Source organism: Trachurus japonicus, chromosome 24 (assembly GCF_045865225.1).
Source record: "Trachurus japonicus isolate A0001 chromosome 24, Traja_1.0".
NCBI lineage: Eukaryota > Metazoa > Chordata > Actinopteri > Carangiformes > Carangidae > Trachurus > Trachurus japonicus.
In genome coordinates this window covers 15962035-15984195 of record NC_140930.1, presented here as the reverse complement: position 1 = coordinate 15984195, position 22161 = coordinate 15962035, and the positions used below count along the sequence as shown (strand labels likewise).

Sequence of the window (22161 nt, the reverse complement as noted above, 5' to 3'; positions counted from 1 at the left end):
GGGCTGTTGCATCGCCGGTTACTATAGTGAGGGGTGGGCAGATTTTACCCTTGAAAGATGAAGACGTTTGTATGATGTCATGTTTGTATAATGTCTCAAATAATAAAGTGTGTTTGAAACAAACTAGCAACAGATGGACAAACATTAAAAATGTAGTCCAATACAAGAGCACTAAGTTGCACTGTGTTTCCTCAAGGCTGTCTCCTTGTGATGTATTTAATTTGGCTAGTTGATGTGTAAGCTAACATCTGCACAACACAACACAACTGACACGCCTCCAATGCATTCCTGCTCTGGGAACAATTTGGTGTGTGGAAGAGCACAAGTTGTAGTGTTGTCTGATGACTATCACACACTGTTTCTTAAGTGGAGTCACATGATGCACTCTCTCTCTCTCTCTCTCTCTCTCTCTCTCTCTCTCTCTCTCTCTCACACACACACACACACACACACACACACACTTGTTTTACTAGACACAATCTGTAGGTTTTATTCTCAAACTAGACATTTGAGGTCTTGAAAGTGACCTTTGACCTTTCATTACATTAACTAATATTTAGGGATGTTTTAAATGTATTTAAAAATACACTAATATTGCCACCCATTTAAAAGTGGAGTCAGAATGATGCTGCGTGGCAAAACTATAGGCTAAAGCATGGCAATACAATACTAACTTGTCATTTTTAAAGTGTATTTTCTGGCGTTTTTTTGCCTTTATTTGACAGCACACAGTGAGATAGACAGGAAAGGGGGAGGCAGAGAGAGGGGGAATGACATGCAGGAAGGGTCTGCCTGATGCGGGATTCGAACCGGGGACGCCTGCGTTGAGGACTGTAGCCTCTACATGGGGCGGCCGCCTTAACCACTGCTCCACGCACCGCCCCTAACTTGTCATTTTAAACCAGGCATTAAGTGCTCGCAAAGTTTGATAACAAGAAATGTGTTAATATCTGAATAATCTAGTCAAACTGGTTTGAGCCAAGATATCTGCGTCAGTGGAAACCAAATTATTTTTTTAAATAAACATCTGCTTGGGAAAATGAATGATAACAAAGATGGAAGTAAAACTGTTTATATCGTATTTGAGCTAAATGTTGTGCAGATATGATTGAATACACTGTGGATGATTTTGAGTATGGCAGGCAACATTGCTGCAGTAGGCTATTGTTGTTATTAGGCAATATACATTAAAAAAACAAAACAAATATAGGCCCCTAATGTATTCGATAAATACTTGTGATCAGACAGTCTAATTATAGTACACAACACAGACCTGTTAAAATGTTTATTCTGTTTTGGTCTTGTAGATTTAAAGTACTTTCACATGTAAACTTCATCTCATGTCCATGTTAAAAAAAAGACACTTAACAGATTAGCATCCCTATGTGCAAAAGAGTGTAGTCCTCTGTATGATTTTGTTTTTATCTCACCAAATGTATGATACACAACCCAACACACTTCAAATACATGTACCGTAAATCACATCTACATTTTCATACTGGTGGAGAGACGATTAAACAAAGATTTCCTCCAAAAATCTCCTTTTAAAATACAAAAAAAAGGTTTATGGCACATTATTTTAGATATGGGATAAAGATAACAACTCATACAAGGAATATGATACACGGTAACACTATGATATTGTTTAACACAGTGATGCTGACATGAGACCAGCTGGACACACAAACATGGAAGAAATACAAACTGGACAAATAAAGTGTCTTGTTTCATAGACAAATGTTAAATGACAAGGATACTGAGAGAAAATAAACCAAAGTGACAAATACTAGGAGGCTACAGGTTGTTTTCTCACTGTGTTTTTCACCCATTTGCTTAGTTTTCATCTCCCCCTCTCAGGTGTGGTGTCATCCAGGTCTTTAGAGGCCGTCAGGAGGAGAACAGGAGAAGTAGCCAAGTTCAAGTACGAGGAACTCAGTTAAGTTCATAGTTGGCGGTGGAAAACACAGTCAAGTAAATATGTGGTCAGACAAACATAGTAGTAAAGGTCCTGTGGCTTGGAGATGAGAGACAGAGCAGGAAACAGCATGGTAGAGGCAATGACAACATTAGCGACAAGATCAAGATAAAACTGGACTTCTGTTCTGGCCTAGGGATAGCTACAGTGAGAGATTTGGATGAGCAGGTCAAATGGGCAGCAGTGCCGGGAGGAGAAGTTCCTGGAGCTTTGAAGACCCCCCCGAAAAATGTATACTCCTCTGCCAGGCTGCAGTAGAGGGCTGAGAGCCACAGGCGTCAGACCCTGCCAAAGGGAGGCGGATGGCTAATGTGAACGGATTGAGTGTTAGCAGCAGCCTGACTTGCTCTCAGCGGCCACAGTCTCCTGGTCCAGTTTGATCCGGTCTCCATTGCTCTCCTCGTACGGCAAACCTTTGTCGTTAGCCAAGATATTCTCTACCAGGAACCGCGCTGCCTCGTCCACGTTGATGTTGTCCTATGGAAAGGTCAAAACAGTGTGTCAGAGAGGTGACGAAGCACCAATTTTCACAAACCATTGTACATTTACACCTTGGTGACAGTGCAGGCACCAGCCCCTGACCCTGCCTCTGCTCGCCCATTAATGCTTGCAGCAAACTATATTTAACAGAAGGCATCACAGGCACTGCAGTGTTTCTTTTTCAGATTTATGAACCAGCCTGTTAAAGTAAGACAGACAGTTGCCAGACCGAGGCCAGAGGATACGAGGTTAAAAAAGAAAAAATATCATTTGCTTTCGTCCTTCACACTGTGGCCAGCAGCTGTCATCCTGTGGGCTGAGGAAGAAATGAATATGAATGGCCTTTCTGGATATGTTTACACAGATGCCTGGTCATATCAGGTGAAGGCAAACAAGAAAGTAAGTATATAATATATATTTATATATATTTTTAAGAAAAGTAAAGGAAGACAAAAAACAAACACACTCATGTTGTGTGTATACTGTAGTAGAACCACGGTCTGACCTTCATGTCCACTGAGCACTGAGGGGTTAAGACATGTGCTGAAGGGAACCACCCTGGTGTTCATGAGGGAGGGGGGAAGCATTGCATTTTAACTTTTCCCACCCAGCTTTAACCCCGCTGGGCCAGGAACTGAACCAGCTACCCTCCAGTCACACGCTCCCTCTCCCTCTCCCTCTCCCTCTCCCTCTCTTCTCTAATCTTTATGTCTCCACTCACTGAATAAAATCTTGGTGAATCAGTGTGACATGGGAAGACTCCATGATTGTGAGTATCCTACTGCCTATATCACTTTTCACCTTTACTTCTATGACTTTGCAAAACATTGATTGTGTGAACCAATCAGAAGCAGACTATCTTCTTAATTAGAGATTAAGTTGTTGATTACATAATAGCAAAGGCTGATTAGGAGCAGAGAGAAAATAACAACCCCTAAATTTCTGACTGCATGAAGAGCCCCAGCCACAAAACTCTACAAATCTGTGATGAAAACTATGAAACATCATCATGACTGTGTCGTATTTACATGTTCGGCTGATGTTTAATCACTTCATACAAAAAGTCTGGCACTCCCCTACAAAATTACAAAGGTTGTTGTGGGTTTCATTTAACACCAGGTGACAGGGCACATAAAACTATTATAACAGTTTATTGCACTCAAAGAAAGGAAACGGCCAGAAAGGCTTTGCACACATCACACACACACACTTACACCTTTCACATGACACAGCACGTGACGTGGCTGCAGCGCCTGAGGTCATTGGAATGAGTTAATAAAGTAAACTGAAGCTGCCAAACTCATAAAAGCATTCTTCAACTTGGATAGTATAAAGGTGGTTGTGGTTTAAGATGTAGAAGTGTGTGTCTTGATAGGACAAAGAGACTGAGCTATTAAAATAGAAAAAAAAAGAAAAAAACGGCTGTGATGGGTAACGTAGGCGAGGAAGACACAGGAGGGGGATTTCTCTGGAGTCTCATAGTTAGAAAGTACAAATCCACATCGCACATCAGCAACAACTGCAACTTTCAAGGAAAGTGTCTTAGTAATGAACATGAGGCAGTACATGCGGCCTTTAGTTTGTGTCAAGCTGGTGCCCTCCCACAGTTACCTACTGAGGAGCCTGATAGAAATATGGTAGCATAGAGAGACTGTGAAAGATTTACAACATAGTGGATAGACATGAAACATTCTGAGGTGTTTGTGCCGCTATTTAATTACCTTTAGAGGAGATATAGTACGGTGTGGTATGGTATGGTATGGTATGGTATGGTATGGTATGGTATGGTATGGTATGGTATGGTATGGTATGGTATGGTACCAAACCATTACCATATCATGTAGTATAGAAGAGTATAGTATATAGTCTTTATAGTTTAACTCATATTTATAGATTTTATCCCACCTTGTTCTACTACAACATTAAAGCACACTTTATGTTAATGCATCAATAACAACAGTCCTATCACATAATACTGACATGGGTCACTGATACTTCACTGTACATTTACTGCATTAACTGCTACTTATACTGAAGCAGATAAACATATAGTGCTTCTTCCAACACTGTAGGCTGAGTGATGTATAAGCTCAACTCCGAGGTGAACCCTTTGTAGAAGTGGGATGCAGCCAAAGTGATCTCACTTCATCAAACTCTGCTCTCAAAAAAAGAACCACGAGTGCACAATGTAAACGTGCAGACGGCGCAACATCCAACTTGTGACACTGCGACCGAAGTTGAGTTGAAACACTACACAACATTATCTCTCAGGACCCCACCCCTTTGACCCTCACAGCTCCAGGCTGCAACATCAATCAACGTCATGCGATACCATATCACACACGAGCTGTCTCTAGTTAGGAAGATATGGATGGATGTCCATGGATGTTGTCGCACAGACAGCAAGGTTAAAAAAAAAAAACTATGCTTTTTTTTAAAACAAATATCGGGTCACTGTCATTCTAGACCCACCTCTTCTTCATAATTCAATATCAATATGTACAAACTACTACTTAACACTGAATTTTGGACTGAAATTACTCATGTGAACATTTGTTTGTGCTTTACAAAACAGTAACTGTGACAATTTCACAATCACCACAGAGTGATTACACCATTCAGACAGGGCTCCACTTCCCCAATTTTTTTGTCTGTCATGAGAAGCAAAGAAAACATTCAGAAAAATGAAACAAATATCCTGACTGTAGAAGTCCAGTATCTCCTTTTTGTCCGACTCAGTCTTATCCCATCTGATTTACCACAAACATTTCGTGTATATGTGGAGAATAAGATTGGAACCCATAACTAGTCAGACTCACGAGGCTGTAAAGGAAACATCTATCTCCCATGATGCAAACTATTTCAACCAGCCAGCCCTGCTTCAAACTGTAGAATACCTCAGATTAAAACACAAAGAGACTTTTGAGGGAGGAAAGAAGCCTGTTAAACAGATATTGGGAGGAATGTATGTAAAATGTCATGGGTCTGTTTCATGAATGTATGCTACTTCTAACTTCTCTGTGTAATGTATTGATCTCTCACCTTAGCTGAGGTTTCAAACCAGCCCAGGAAGCCAGTCTCTTTGCAGAAATTGTCCATTAAGGCTGTGTTATTGGAGCTCTCCTTCTTCTGGTCACATTTGTTGGCGAGCAGCACTGAGGGGATGGGGCTGCCATTAGCCAGCTTCACCTTGCTGTCCAAGTCGTGCTTCCACTTAGAGACGGCTTCGAATGTGGAGCCCCTCGTCACGTCGAACACCACAAATGCCCCCACCGCCTCTTTGTAGTACACCCGCGTCATGTTCCCAAATCGCTCTTGACCTGTGGGATGGGAAGACACTTCAGTGGAGTATTTGCATTCATACAAAACCCTTGAACGCTGCAGGAGTCAGGGAATTATTAAGAAATTGTTAATGTGCAGATTATGCTTAAACATCTGAACCAAAACAAGCTTTTAAAGATGAACCCAAACATCTAGACCTGAGCCAGGTTGCAGTAAATGGAGAAATATTAGGTATTTCATTTTCATTACTTATATGGACAAAAAATGATGGGAATAAAGATGGTTCCTATTCGACCTACTTTCCTCAATTTGCCATGGGCCTAATCCGCACAGAGAATGGCAGAAGTAATCTGCAATAATAATAAGCCAATTCTCTGTAGTCATTCTCTGAGAAAAACTGAGATGATATTTCACAAAGGCAAAGCAAGGGGAATTACCAAGGGGATGTGGGGTGTCACTATCAATCTGTGGAGGCCTCTTCTTAAAAACATAACTGGACTTTGTCTCATACTTTTCTCGAAATCTGCTAATTACAGTCACATCATATTAGCTCCTCAAAGGGTATTCAGCAAGTCAAGAGAACACCATTCCCATCCTACTGCAAAACAATGATGCATTAGGTCATCTGACTGTAGTTTGCAGTATTTATTCACAAACTGTATTCTAGCTTTTTAGTTGACACCACATTAATGAAAATAAATTCAATAATTCAGATTTCCATAGACATTTTCATATTAATCATCACATTTAAAATCAAAGAGGAAATGGACTCTTGAGCTGAGATAATAATTCAGAGACGGCACTCTAACGTACCTTTAAGTCTGTCCACGTCACCTCACTATAACTGTGCACTGAGGCGTATAGACCAGTGGTTCAGTAGGGGGAAGTGAATCTCTACCTCTGTTACAGTATAGATTTTATGGAGAAGCGTGGAGTTGACTCTTCCTCTGCTACATTTTCCCATCCATGAATTTGCTTTCCAACCTCACCAAGCTGTATATTGCTCTTAGCTCAACCACATTCATTCTAAGAGAAGACCTAAATCTTTGATGATAGGCCATAAATATACAGAATACATGTAAAGACTTTCAGTTTTAAAGAAGATTGAACAAGTTACAGTAAGTCAGCTGAGACCTTTTACTCCAGCAGTGTTTTTGTTTTGTCTCTTTTTGACCACATGTTCAGTGTAATGAAGACAAATGTCACATTGATGCGTTTTTAATAGTTTTCTGTATTTTTTTTAAGCACAGACAAATAAACTATATTGAGCTTTTGCTAAAAACACAACACTAGTTCTGGGCTTTGATCACTGTTGTTTTTACATTTTCACTTGAATTTATTTGAAATAAAAAGAAAATGCAGTTATATCAAATGTATAGCCTTTAATAACCACAGATTAGCTGCTCACCTAAAAATTGGACAAAATAAGGTTAGTTAGTCATTCAAGGGCTATGTTTTATGGACAGTTAGGTGCATTCATGCTGCCTGAAACAAGAGCAACTGAAAACAAGCATGGACCAGCAACATCAGTGATGATAATCCAGGATTCAGACCTTTTCATTTGTAAATACAAAACTGAAAGTTTTTTCAGACAAAAAACAGACAGCTGTGGAGACTGCTGAACAGACACATGATTTTTATGCCAGGAAACCAACAGAGTGGTTCTGAAATGACATAAACCATGTGTTTCAGACAGTTCTGGCAGAAACGCACTAAAGCCGTTTCATATGAGAACTTAGATGGGGGATTTTTATAAAGTTTAAAAATATGAGTCTGAATACCTCAGTTATGTTCAAGGAAGTTTGTTAATGACAAAATGCTACATTTAAAAGAATAACTCAATAAGTGACTCATAAATATTCATGACTTAGATTAACATTAGCAGTCATTGTCTGAAATGGAGACACCAGATTACAATCCTGTGGTCTGGTCTGGTTTACTATTTATCTACATTAGATCACACATTTTGTCGCCAAAGCACCTGCTCATTTCATATTTTTAGTCTCAGTCTCTCCAATTATACATCGGGCTTCCAGTGAGTTGAGGTAGCTTTTGACGGATTTAGCACATATTTTTGCTACACTGCTCCAATTTAAGAAAGCCTACAGGGCAAGTGTAATTGTACTATGTATTACACAGTTAACACCCTCCACTAGAGCTGACTGACAAAACACAAAACGAACCAAGGAAAAGGTTTGAGGAACTGTGAGCACAGCTTCACCCAGCTCACTTTCGCTCAACTGTATACTGTATAGGTACTTACCCAACCACGCAAGGAACTAGAATGGCGTGGCGCAGTGCGGATGTGAGCGAGAGAGTGAATACACTGTGGGGCCCACAGGCCTGACGGTAATTGCTCATAATTGAGAGTCTAATTTTAGCTGATATAACCCCAGGTGAATTCACCAGAGACACGACACAGTGGGATAAAGAGCCGATAGACTGAAATAAGGCTTTCATTTCCAGTCCTGTTGGTGCTCATACATCGAATGGAGTGGAGGCAAAGGCATAATATAGAGGGAAATGACTGGCCTAATGATTTTCAAAATACTTTTCTGCCTTCTATTACATTGCAAGATTTGACTGAGTCCAGCGTTACCATTAGCAGCGCGACGGAGCAGAGAGTGACTGAACAATACTGACCACAGAGGCCTTGAATACTTCTAGATATAAAAGGCACAGGAGAATAGAGGTTGATATTTCACATTAAAAACTGACGGAGAAAGAAGTATACCATATTATCCAGCTTGAAATCAATGAAAAGAAAATGCCTGTTCATCTCAAATTAGGAAGCGGTTCACATGAAGTGCAGAAGTGTGAAAGTGCAACGTTACTGGTGGTCACCGACTTGCATGCTTCTAATTCACGTCTTGTTTCTATAAGTTTAAATTCGAAAAGAAGCTATTAATGTTGAAAATAGGAAATAATTAATTATTTATTTATTCTAGGTCTTCTACTGGGTGCCAAAGAGGCCATGACAACATGTCTACGTCCAACATTTCACTTGATTCTCTGACACGTCCAGTCCTTACAGCTGGGTCGATACGTGAGCAGCCAGTCTTTGGGGGTGTGAACCTCACTCCTCCTGGGAGACAGTTGCTCGGATGGGAAAGACTCATATTGAGTGATTACATCGATCAATACCACCATAGTGATTACAGTAGCACATGTGCACATGCCCTCACACACACACACACACACACACACACACACACACACACCTGGCTGTAGTACAAGGTAATGAGTTATTCTGGATATTGATAAGACGCTGAGGTTCCACACAGCAGTCACTAACATTAAATGACAGCAAGTCCAATGATGTATGGCCTTTCAAGTGTACTGCTAATCATTCTGCTGCCTTTAGTGAACCCAGACCAGCTTTAGTACAACAGCAGACACAGTCTTGTCTGCACCACTTGTGATTTAATGACTAATTTGTGAAATACAAACTACAAAACAGTTATTTTCATCATGGATTAAACTGTGAATCCATTTGCTTGATGAACTGATTTGTTTTGTGTCCGATCTTTTACAGTTTAAAAGGGATATTAAAGTGGTCTTCTTATTCTGGATAATTAAATTCACTGTGAACTAAAGAACCAACAAGTGTTTGGCAACCTAGAAGAAAAAATACATTTTCAGTTCATCTTTTTTCAGGTGATTGTTTCTCAACTGATGGAAGACAAACGGCCAACATGGAGTTTTTCATGGGGCAGCCGTTCATTCGTGTTCATTCATACTGTTGAAACTGGAAGAGCACTTTTAAGACTTTCTATTAGCATTTCTAGCCATGAGCTAGTCCTCAATTATCTAAAGGTTCTGCTGTAAGACACACAGGTCATACAATAGATCAAGGTAGTGTAGGAATCTTGGAATCAGTGTAGTTCCTACTACTACTCAAAGATATTAGTATATCAATTTAATGGGATCAATGGATACTCTTCTGCTGTATTTTTGGGTTAGGGTTGGGGTCCTTCTATTACTCTGACGATGTGCAGGAAATGAATTTCTCTCTAAATAAAGGACAAATAAAATTGTACTAAAAGCCTTAATGAGTGTCATATGATTCTAACCCAATCGGCATAAAACACAGGAAAGGAATGAGCTGTATGAACAATGGAGTATTTACCCAGCGAATGCCACAGAGGAGCATGAGACTGCAGGAGAGAACAAAGACGTGTGCTGCTGCCTCAAACGCTCAACATGAGGCAACTGCCTACGAACTAAAGAGAGAGTACGTCAGGAAACTGTCTGTAAAGAGAGACAGTGAACTATTGTGGAATTCCAATGGCTTCAGACAAGGACATTTCAGTTCAGTGTATCACACTGATGAATACTGGTGCGTGACCTAAAGTACAGTACAGTTAGGCACTCCGCCGGTTATGAACACGTGAAACCTACAGAATCAGCAGATGAAAAAAGGAAAGGGTTTTTTTAAATTTTTTTTTTATAAGTCACAGCCACTGTATCATCTCTCGTTTGTTGTGTGGGAGAAACAGAAAGAAAGCAAAGTCTCATCATTATCCATAGCCCTAGCAACCCCAGTTTCCTCCACGGTCGTACATATTGCTATATCCTGTGGGTGGGTTACCATAGAAACTGTCCAAGCCAGACACGGCAGTAGCAACTGCAGCAGTCTCCCGTCTGTTGTCAGGAGGCAACTGGCAGTGAAACTTCCCCACTCGCCCTCCCAACAACAGCAAAATAACAAAAGGCAAACACAAGGTCCGGTCATTAACAGGAAAAGACCGTGAGCAACACATGACTGGCACGTTTGAATTTCCCTGAGCAGCATGTGAGTAGTGACTTACTACGGCTTACTACGGCCTCGAGGCGAGCACTGAATAGAGTCCACCTTCAAGGGGTATTACCATTGTCCCCCTCCCCCCTGCCTCCAGCTGAGGGGTTGGTGGGGGCTGATCAACGTAAAGCCTTGGCACAAGGTTAGGAGGAATTTAGCTCTAAATGAAGATATTTGTAGTAGATTTCTACACATGACCTCGGATCCTTACACCATTGGACCGACCGGCCCATTGGGAGAATGTTAAACGGTTAAAGACAGAGGTGTGGAAACATTTTCTTGGTCTTAATCTCTGCGTAGTGTTTGGTTGTGGAATCTAGCACGTTAAAGGAAACAATCAATTTACAACTGGGCTGAAGTAGAATACAGAGTAAACTACAATGATGGAGAAAATCTGCTGCCCATACTGTTCTGTTTAGAAAGACGCATCCACAACAAAGTAGAAAAAGGATGACTGAAGCTGTTCTGGTGGCTCGTACTGGCCCAACACCTCTAAGAGCAGTTTCTCTTTATTTCACCTTCTACCTTGTCTTTTAAAGTTCTGCTGCACTTTCTAGATTTTTTTTTTTGCTCCATTGACTACAACTTCATTTGTTCATTCACACTTAGTGCTCGAATCGGTGTCAATGTCACATTTAGCATGCACAGCTTGAAGAGTCAAATGGAGGTAAATTGGTTGGCAGCGATTAGATTTCTCTTGCTGGTTCCCAACAGGAGCTGAAACTATTAGCTGATTAATCAATTAGTTGATCCACAGAGAACTGAATAGCAAACTGTTTTGATAATTAATTGTTTCAGTAAGTACGGTAAGTGTTCAAGCAAGAAAAAAAAATTGCATGCTATGTGATACTGAAATTAGACAGAAGTTGATTTCTAATGATCAATCAAGAAAATGATCTGATAACGAAAATACGTATTAGGGTTGATTTGTGACCAAGTCTCTTAACAGTTGGGTTTTGTTTCTTTTCTAGGTAAAAGTATCCAATATTTAACAAGAAAAGCAAAGATTTTACCAAAAAACGGAACAAGTAAATTCAATTTTGCGTTTCATTGCTGCCCCTTTAATCATCTTGTGACTTCTTTGGATTCACTTGGCAGAAACATTGGTGTTTGAAAGAGACAGTTCAAGTTCAAGGTAAAATTAGGTTTTTCTCAGCTTTTCAAGACTGAAGGTTACACCACTGTGATGGAAAACGCCGCATACATCCCATTAAATGTGCAATCTTCTTCTGCTTCTTACAGGAGTGTTTGGTCCTACAAGGTGTCGGCTCGTCTCCTCTGTGCCACGGTGGTAATCATCCTGTCCTCTGGCTGAGACGAATCCAGGAGAGAATAGCAATTCTGGCTGAAAGGGGGTGGGACAGCCACAAGCTTCACACTGACTTCCATGGTGCCCCCCCATCTTGTACAGGCCTCTGATTACTATCATTCCTCCCAGACTGTAATCATTATTGAGGTTGGTAAAAGACAACGCTAACTCTGAAGTTCCTCTCAGTGTTGCCAAGAAGATAATTCCTCCTCCTTTCCTGCACGATTAAATGGCTTAATGGCTGGTCTTAATGACTTGGCAAATATACCTCCAGCTTTCACTCCTTCACACCCACACACACACACGTACGTCTCATTACTTATTCTATCCTCGGAGTGTCCTCGGGCCAGGCCTTGGTGTAGGTGTCAATAATGAGGTTTTAGTATCCGTGTCATCTAACCTCCAAATTTTCTTTCTGGTCAGAGTGCGCATGTGTGTGCATGTAAACAACACACAGGTCCGTCCGCACAGCATGTGTGAGCGCGCTCCTTCGTCTCTGTGAATGATATTAGACCATCTGAGTGTGTGTGTGTGGTGTGTGAAGTGTTTTATTTACCCTCACAGATCCTCTGATCGAGTGCTGAGTGCTGTCTGGCTGTGACAGGCAGACGGCCTTCCCTGGCAACTCAGTCACAGATGCCCCTGCATGCTGCCAGGGCACCAAGTGACGGTGGCGAGGGGAAATGTAGCCCTCACTGCCAATCAGTCTGTGACAGACACGTAAGTAGCTGTGGCGACCCCCCAGCCCCTAACACTAACACACACACACACACACACACACAAACTGTCCACCCCCTTTCTGTCACCACTGTAAGCGATGGAATAAATATAAAAACAGCAGTCTTCTAACCATCTGTCCTGATCTGTCTGGGCGTGTGAGCTTGATGGAGGGAGAGGATGGACCCGACCTGCACAACCATGTTCACAAGTAAGAATAGAACATATCTAGAGGCAGAGCTAATCATTTCTCGTTTCAACGGGATAGAGAAATCATTCAAACAGACAGGTTACCAGTTTGTAACATTGTCTTAAAACAACACCCACATGCCCACAGAGAGTTACCGTGGCTACCGTTGCTCCCCCTGTCCAGATCCCTGAGATCATTCACAAGTGAGAGACGAAGGGGAAATCCACAGTCCTCATTCTCCGGGAAGGAAAATGACAGCGGCCAAATGTGGACATGTGAGTTTTTTTTTTTTTATGCAGCGGACTTGACCCATAGCAGCAGACTTTCAGGAGAGATTTTTTTTATTTTTTTTTTAAATCTCACTACTCTGGCGATAAAGTTTAGTGGTCCTGATAATAAGCTACAACTAAAACTTTCAGCCAAGGCTGTTTGAACAGGATGTACTTGAAACATCCCCATCCTCTGTGGAGCATACCAAATCAGTAGCACATTGTCATTTTCCACCACCATCACTATCCCAGCCAAAGCTACACTTCTCCTGTATAATGTAGTTTGCTGTGCATCATCTTTGGAAACACATGACTTAGGGTCATGTTGAGTTGTACTTGCGTTTCAGTTTTTTCTGCATGTCATTTGTCAACCAGGGCAGCACGAGGGTATGTAGTGCATATATGGGTGGAAATGAGCCATAACTTGTAAATGACAAAGTCCAGTCCTGATAACAGCAGAAGTTTTACCAGCCTTCTCTCTATATGACTTCACTAATCTGTAAGTCATTAAATAAAATTGTAAAGAACAGTGAAACTTATGCATTTTTAAGTGTGGCAATCGTTTAGGTAAAATAATTTAAGGAATGCTTAACAGACTTTTTTTGGAGTAAAAATAAATATTTTCTCAAGTTCTCAAATATGAATGTTACCTTGCTGTTTAACTTCTTTATTATATCAAACTCATCCTCTCTTGGTTTAGGACACCTGATTGGACAAAAATATGCCATCTTTCTCACATTTTACCCACCTAACAGTGAAGAAAAGAAAATAACTACCACATTCAGTGATACAGATAGATTTATATTTTGTCTACTTGTTGGCATACTCTTCACACATAAGTAGATATTCCTTATCCTTTCTCTGAGTGCCACTCTCCCAGTGAATGATTAGCCTAACCTCCACCCTCACTGTCCCTCATGTACACTCATATGGTGTGGTCGAACCCATGACAAAGCATCGCTGCACAAATTGCATTTGTGGAAACGAAATAATGTCTTTGCCAACAACTCCAGTTTTAGCTCCACCTAAATAAGGCTCAAAGATTTTTGCCTAAAGGGCAAACACAATCCTTACAGCTTTTGCCAGAAAGTCCAACAGGGAAAACAAATTGTTGGCATTTGCATGACAGCAGCTCACACAAACACACAAACACACACATGTGATTTCATTACACCTAACATAAAAACAGCCACTGTAACTTAGCCGTATGAGGCCCATCATACATGACCAACCCATTTTATAAGCCCAAATGTCAAAGTATTTTTGGCTATGAAGACACAACAGATTAACCATGAAAAGATGAGGGCTGATGGGAGATCACACACACCCTTCACCCACCCAGCAGCAGCCGTCATTAAACCCTCATTCCTGCTTGACTGAACTGTAATGTGCCTTTAAAAGTTATCTTAGTCATTTTTCTGGTTTCTCCCCATCTCTGCTCACTTCCTTCTCACCTGTCCTTTCAAGCGTGTCACTCTCACACTCTCTTGTTTGCAGTATGATATTTCCCCGCCATGCAGATGACAAACAGCGAGAGCTCGACTGAGGCTGCCTGCATGTGGGGAAACTTTTTTTTTTTCTTCTTTATTTACACTGCTCTGATTTCTCTGTGCTCTTGCTTACTAAAGCTGCAGGAATGCACAGGTTGGAGTGCGTGCCAGCTTTTGGCAGCTCGTCTGAGAAGTTACACAAGTTTTTAGTGAAATCCTCTGAGAAACACAAGGATAACAGAGGCTGACTGTGCACACACAGAGGGACATTTGAAGAAAATACAGACTATAGTGATACTGCAAGTTGATTAACAGCCTGGAATAAAGATCAGGGCCTGTAAAGTCTCTTAGTGAGACCATGAACGCATCTTTAATCCCTTGAGAAAGTGTTACAAGTAGGCCTATATTATGGCTGAGTTTCATTGAAAGGGGGAGGAGGAGGGAGGTGTGCTCAGACTGTAACAACGTGACCTACATTCCTCTGACAATTATGAGATGCCGTGATCATTAAGTGGAGAAGACAATGAGCAGTGATGAGCCGGTTTTTTGTTTTGTTTTGTTTTTCTCCTGCTGGAAATTCCTATCCTGTTTCTATGAGTTCACAGCCGCCTGGGAATTTTAAAGTGGGAAGTTTTTCCATCACATTTCTCGCAGTTTAGTTCACTGTCATCGTGAAATGCCAAAATATTGTGAAATATCTCGCAACTGGAAGAAGTTGAAAGTGGTGAAACTTCCCCCTTTCGTGTGTCACGCTGCTGAAAAAAACAAAACAAAAAACTTTGACATCGCTAACTGGTTCCAGAGCGTCCTTACCTGCGATGTCCCACAGCTGTAACCTGACCAGCGTCTTGCTGTCCCAGTTGATGACTTTCAGTGCGAAGTCGACCCCGATCGTGGCCCTGTAGTGCTGCGAGAAGAGCTGGTGCACGTAGCGTTTAATGATGCTGGTTTTCCCGACGCCTAATTCCCCGATCACCAGCACTTTGAACAAGTACTCCTTACACTCAGACACCGAGCCCCCGGCCATGCTCACACTGACTGACTGAAAAGAAAACCTCGGATCACTTCTCTTTCCTCGCTCATATAGACTTCCCTTGTGAGAGGAGCTGCCCGGGCACTGGACTGGACTGGACTGGTCTGGGTCTGGTCAGGGAGCTGAGCTGAGGCCAGATGAAACAGAAATTACATTTGTCTCCCCCCTTCCTAACTCTCCACCTCCTCCTCCTCCTCCTCTTCCCCCTCCTCCCCGTGCTGTTGCTGCCGCCGCTCTGCAACCACCTGATAAGTCATAGGACCCGGAAATGTCAGGGAATCTTGATGTTGTTCAGACTTCCTCCTCCTGCTGCTGGTGCTGTGGTTACAATAAACCCCCATGCATGAATCAAATGTCATTATCATCAGCTGATCGAGGAGACCGATGTTAATTTATCTCACACAACAAACAAGAATCCAATATATGGACAGAAGTGACTCTTATTTTCTTTTCTTTTTTTTAATTTCTCAGACTCTTATTTTGGAAGTCTAAGGACTTTCTTTTTCCAACCAGTTTCCAGACTGTCTCAGGCAGTAATCAGTCTTCTTAATATAAATAGTTTTTTATTTTACAGCATTGTTCAGCTTGCCCAAAACATAAAGGCCTATTTCATTCTAGATCTGACAGTGTTAAACAGATGGCACCCTTGTATATATTTTACATCGGTTAAAATCAGTTAACAACTTACACTTTAACGGACTAAAAACATTTGGAAATACAATACAATTGCACTATGCACTGTATAGTCTTGTACTCTGAAATAATTTGCATTCTTATAGATAAAGAACTAAGAAACTTAACCTCAAGTAAACTACTTAAGTTTATAATGCAAGATTGAAGCAAAATTGAAACATGTCATTACAAGAAGCAACTAATCATTGGTTACTTTTACAACTGAATATTTTCAAGAGGTCGACTCAAGTTAGCTTAAAAGTTACCCAAAAAACCAAAACACACTGCTCCTTGACAAGTATCTGAGGACAGTTTCAAAATGTATAAACTCTTTTTTTTAAGTTAACATTCTAAATATAGAAACATTTATCAGTATTACAAACATACCACCTGTGTGAAAAACAAGAGATGGCTTAACAGTATTACAAACTTTGAGAACTTGTACAAGTACTGTGTTTTTCCATTACAATGTCACAGCAAACTCACTTTTTTTTTTAAACCACATCCCATGCTCATAAAACTTGTTCTCAGGGTAATGATGGAGTGTAAACTGAATAAACAACATCGCCATCATCTACAATCACGCTAACCTGTATCAGCTACATCGTAAGAATTGAAAGCGAGGGATGTAGGTTGATAACATCTCGGATTGGCACATTATATCCATTTCACATATCATACAGCGCAAGTTTTCGGCGGAATCTCAGTTCGGTAATAATATTTTTGTGATTGCTGAGCACACCTTTGCAACACATACAGCAGAAGTAATAGTCAACCAAGTTACTGCACTTTTCTCGTTAATCTAGGTCTTTGTTATATTTAAACTGCAGCGAGGTCTGATGAGAGAAAGCTGGGGTGAAATTAATGCATGAAAAAAAGGCGGAAAGCTAATAGTTTTTTTTTGTCGTTTTTGTTGGTTTTATTTTTGATGCAGCTGTGGCCACATGTGCAGCTGAGAGAAGCAGAGCTAATCTAAAGACTTGAGTTTTTGCTCTCTGGTTGTGTCTTAATAATGAATGTACACATAACTTGAGCTTTTCTTTACATGTGTTTCTTGTCGACCTTCACAGCTACATCCTTTATTATGATTCTCCGTGTTGCTTAGTTCATCAGAATTTGGCACGAGAGCTGACGAGTTTTGGCACTGTTCTCCGTTTGAACATTTGACAGAAAGGCTTTGTGCATCGACAGCCCTTCAGAAACGTAAGCACTCATGTATAATTCCTGGTGTTTCTCTACTTATAGACTGGAGTAACCTCTTACTGATAAAAAGCAGGGTAATAAATACAAGCAAACAAATGACAGAGCAAAAAAATGTATGTTTTCAAAAGGTAAATAATGTTACAGTATGTATCTGTATGTGTTTGCATGTGTGTCCGTGTACGTCTATGTGGAAATGCATGTTTATGTGATGTGATAATTGTGCTGACGGACACAATGTCAGCGCCTGCTTTTTTTGCTCTCACAGTGTTGAGGAGCTGTGTGCGAAGTCTCGGAGCATGTTTGAGGTGTAGACTGAGCCCGGGGGGCTACCGAGCATCGACTCCATGACCGGGGAGCCGTCGACAGACTCCCCCGAACACACAGAGTCTCTGAAGGGGGAGGGAGGAGACAGGGCTAGGGAATCCTCCAGAGTTGGCTTCTGAGTTAAATCCTCGCCCTCCCCCTCCCCTTCCTCCTTGGCATTGTAAATGTAGCTGTGTAAGAGGTCCAGTTCCTCGTCCTCGGGGCCCTCCTCTTCAAACGCCCCCACTTGTGGGGCCAGAGGAAGCTGAGAAGGTGTCAAGCTCAAAGGCTCGTTGGCAGGGATTGCCTCCCTGGCGGTGTGGTCATTCAGTGCAGGGACATGGGAGCTGTGTGTGTCCACCACAGCCCCCTGCAAGCGCTCTGTAGTGCGGCCCGTCAAGTGAGAAGGCAAATAAGAAGCCGGCCTATCTAAATCGGACTCCGGGCCTTGCATCTGTCCAGAGCAAGTGGGAGTCCAGAGGGGGCGCTGCACGTCGCCCTCGTCGTCCTCCTCCACCAGGTTGTACAGAGGCTTAGCGCCAGGCGGTTCTTGGGGGAGATGCGGGTCTGTGCCAAGGTCGCAGATGGAGGGCTCACAACTGTGGGGGTCGGGGGTGTTAGTTAGGGGCCTGATGACCGCCGTCTGATTCAAGCCGGCTTCCTGTTTCCTCACATGCACAGACAGTCTGTGCCACACATTCCCCCCCCTCGGAGGGTGTCTTGCACCTGATTCAGACCATGACACAGACTTGCCATTAGAACTATGAACGAGATAAAGACCCAAGTTACTATCACAGGAAACCGGGAGGTGGAGACAACAAGAACAACATCAACAGCAGCAACAGAACACAAAAGAGCAGCAGCATTTCAACATTTCCGATGCATGTTAAAATACTTTTTGAACCACATGACTCAAACATTAACAGCTTTGCTAAAGGTGTGCACTTGTGAGCTCTCAGGAGCGTTACATTTATCAACTGTGGCACTTCACAAACAATGTGATTCATAATGTGCTGCAGACAGCATTATGATCTTCATATTGCTTCAGACGTTTAGCCTATAGGATCAGGAGCCGTCCAGCTACTGTGATTTCCTAACTGTTAGCTTATATAGTTGAAAATGGGGCGCATGCATTTGGGACAAGTATTTCTGCAGGTGCCTGAACAGGTCTAAAGACGACAGAGTTTAGCGTAGAATGAGTTAGGACTGGCTCTAATGTGATTAGGTAGGGAGGTGGGGAGGGGAGGGTTGTTCATGCTGAGAGAAGTTAAATGTGAGGTTAAATCAGGATAAACCAAAAGCAATAGGGTGGCAAAACTCCCTCTTGGAGGGCTGCAGTGTCAAAAAAAAAAACTTTCTTCTTTTGCCATTGAATAGTCAAGGAGTAGAAGGATCACAGAGACAAGTCATACTGTTCATTCACCATCTTATTTAACAAGTTTGAGTGTGTTTGTGGAAGAGTAATCAACTCAACAAACTCATCAAACTAAGAAAAGTTACTTACACCTTCATCAAAATAAAGCATAACTCAATGTAATGCCCAAATAAATTTACCAGAAGGTTCCCACCTGTTTGTTGCATGGTTTGCAGAAAATAAGAGATTTCAGCTTTCAACTTGCAAGCTGAGTGCGGCACTGCTCTTTATGACCAGGTCATGATTATCTGGCTGGTGACTGTCTAAATTTCTCCCCTGGTTGTAATAATAATAACAAAACATCTCAGTGTCCCAAGTGACAGTGCAGCTCTCCAGGAGAGGAGTTGGATGACCTCCCCTGTGCCAAAACATTTGCCAGCTTCAACACTCTGCTCAGTTTAAAAGGTTCAGGGGTTAGAAGATTAGAAAGGCTGCATAGCAGGGGTGAGAGACAACACGTAAACATATTGGGATCACTCTCATACTCTGCCCCCACTCCTTACTGTAGACACCTGGCCACGTGTCACTGCTGTGGATCTCAAAAAAGTTATATGCAAGTCTTAAATCTAGTCTAAATGTGTGAAGACTATACTTTAAGAATCACTGGTGGCCCATTAGCTGTAAATGAAAGACAGCAGAACGTCCCGCCTTGAGTGCTCTGCTAAATTTAGCTTAATTGGACTGATGATATTTCATTCTCAGGGGGAGGGGGATGTGCCGTATAGAACAGTGTTCACTACTTATTGTACCTAAATCAATTTATCCGTTTGGTTTAACAAAGACGTGGGTAGTGGGATGTTAAAATTTGACCTTTAAATGTATGCATAAACACTCAGATATTATTATGATATTAAAAAATAACCACCTGCAAATAACTGATAGATCATCTTTGGACAACATTTGAGTGTTTAGGCATCTCATTTTGTAACAACATAGAATCATAGAAGATAAACAACATAAAAAGTGACTCACTTGGCGTTGCCAGATCCCTGCTTCTTCCGTCGGAACATGTTGAGGAAGCTGTTGCTTCCACATTGAGCCGACTTGCCGTCTCCAACGTGCATTCGCACCACGTCAGATGTGGTGAAGGCGCTTCGGACGTTCCTCTCAGGTTTGGCAATGATAATGTACATCTTGGGGGTGAACATGCACCCCAGTGCTACTGTCACACTCAGGCTGACAGAGAAGGATGTGGTGATGATCTTGTAGTTGGAGCCAAAATAGATGGGCACGAAGGCCAACCAGATGATGCAGGTAGTGTACATTGTGAAGGCTATGTATTTTGCCTCGTTAAAATTAGCTGGGACGTTCCTCGTCTTGAAGGCATAGTAGGTGCAACTCATGATCAGCAGGCCGTTGTAGCCCAGCGGCGCCACCATGCCTACGTTGCTGGTGTTACAGATGAGGTAGACCTCACGTATGCTTGGGTACGACTTGATTGGCTCAGGGGGCTCCAGGATGATGAGCGTGATCTCCAGAGTTAGCTGCACACTGATCAGCATGAAGGCGATGACCACCTGGGCCCAGGCGCTCATGAAACGGGGCTTCTTGGTGCAGATCTTCTTCTTGCTGCCGGCCAGGATGCGGGCGATGCGGTTGGTTTTGGTCACCAGGGCGGAGTAGCACATGGCAGACGAGAGGCCGACCAGGAGCCGCTGCATGTAGCAGGACGCCACCGAGGGACGGGCGATTAATGTGAACGGACAGATGTAGCCCAGGAAGATTCCCGCCAAGATGATATAACAGAGTTCCCGACTGGAGGACTTCACCACAGGCGTGTCACGGTACTGGATGAACACAAAGGTGACGAAGGAGGTGATTAGGATGCCAACGCAGGAGAAAGCCACGGCGACCATGGATTCCACATCCGCCCAGTCGAGGTACTTCAGCGGCAGAGGCTGACAGACTGGAAAGAGCAGAGAAGATGTCAGGTGAATTTCTTGTCCGTATTGTAGCACAGATTTGTGAATGAGAGGTGGATTAGCACAGAAAAAAAAACAACCAATGAGCAGACAGTAGGTAGGTGGAGGAAAAGAAAATCAGCACAGATTTGGAGACACAGGGGAAGTCAGGTGTGTAGCAGGGACCACAGTCTTCCAAGATGGCCTAAAACTGCTCAGGAACTCATTTGCATGTGTCATCACGCAACATCCCAAAGCTCCAGTTCTGTCAGATTTCTCTCTCATCTTCACATTACGCCAAATGTGCATGTGTAGCCACGTGACTATGTGTGTCAACCCTGTCATGATGCACTAGTTGCACACTTGTCATCCAAACACGGAGAGGAAGTTTACAGAGCTTTATGGGAGAAAACTGACATCCTTAGACTTCCCCAGCTTAACACTCCATAAATTACATGCTGCTGCTAATAGCATTACAGTCATTGCCATCATGGGTGAGGCTATATACTTGCACATACCCACTTCTGGTCTAAATGCTAACTCCCAATATGTCAAATCATGGGAAATCTGACATTCTAAGAAGCGTGTCGCCTCAGGAAGCTTGGGCAATTTCAACACAAAATGTGAAACGTAGTAATGTGAAAAATCGAGGTGAAAACCAATTGTTATACAGAAGTGTTATTTCAAAGCACTTCTGCAAAAAGCACAAAGAGGTACACTTTAGGGGAAAGTGTCTAAAGCACACTGTAGAAAAAAAAACTGTTGCCTGCTTTCTTTTGACCACCCACCCAGCTCAGCTCATGGAGGCATCAGTGTCACTGAGTGCAAACGGACAGGGGGTGGCAAAGATGGAATGCACTTATCTGTAGCCACTCTTACACAATCCTCAAATCCCTTATTCCTCTGTATAAGCTGCGAGCAGGTCTTTGAATTATTCAGACACAAAGCTCACTGTTCTGTAGTACAGTTTTCTCTCTGCAAATTATATATTAGAATCTCAGCAGCATAATGAATGTATGGTAAACAGGAACACCACAGTAAGCTATAGTGTATGGCTGGACCTCTTCATAGGCTATTTGCATTCTGGCTGTAGCGTCAGCCAGTTTCATCCCTTTATCTGTT

The 22161-nt window shown here is 42.2% G+C and overlaps 2 protein-coding genes across 3 annotated transcripts in view; both read right to left on the bottom strand.

Moving 5' to 3' along the window:
• Positions 1-1273: 1273 nt before the first annotated feature.
• rab32a (RAB32a, member RAS oncogene family) lies at positions 1274-15801 on the bottom strand. Its single transcript, XM_085770763.1, has 3 exons — positions 15327-15801; positions 5498-5775; positions 1274-2452 (listed from the first exon to the last, which is right to left on the bottom strand). Exons 1-3 carry the CDS (start codon positions 15538-15540, stop codon positions 2303-2305), a joined length of 642 nt encoding a protein of 213 aa, XP_085626889.1. The 5' UTR covers positions 15541-15801; the 3' UTR covers positions 1274-2302.
• A 288-nt stretch (positions 15802-16089) lies between these two features.
• grm1a (glutamate receptor, metabotropic 1a) overlaps positions 16090-22161 on the bottom strand; it is a 32602-nt gene continuing 26530 nt past the window's right edge. Inside the window, exons 8-9 of one of the 2 annotated variants that reach the window (XM_085770277.1) lie at positions 20111-21044; positions 16090-18485 (exon numbers count right to left, since the gene is read on the bottom strand). In XM_085770277.1, the coding sequence (XP_085626403.1) occupies positions 17681-18485; positions 20111-21044 (1739 nt within the window). In that variant the 3' untranslated portion in view covers positions 16090-17680. The remainder of the gene's footprint in view (positions 18486-20110; positions 21045-22161) is intronic. The other variant, XM_085770278.1, reaches the window with a different exon arrangement.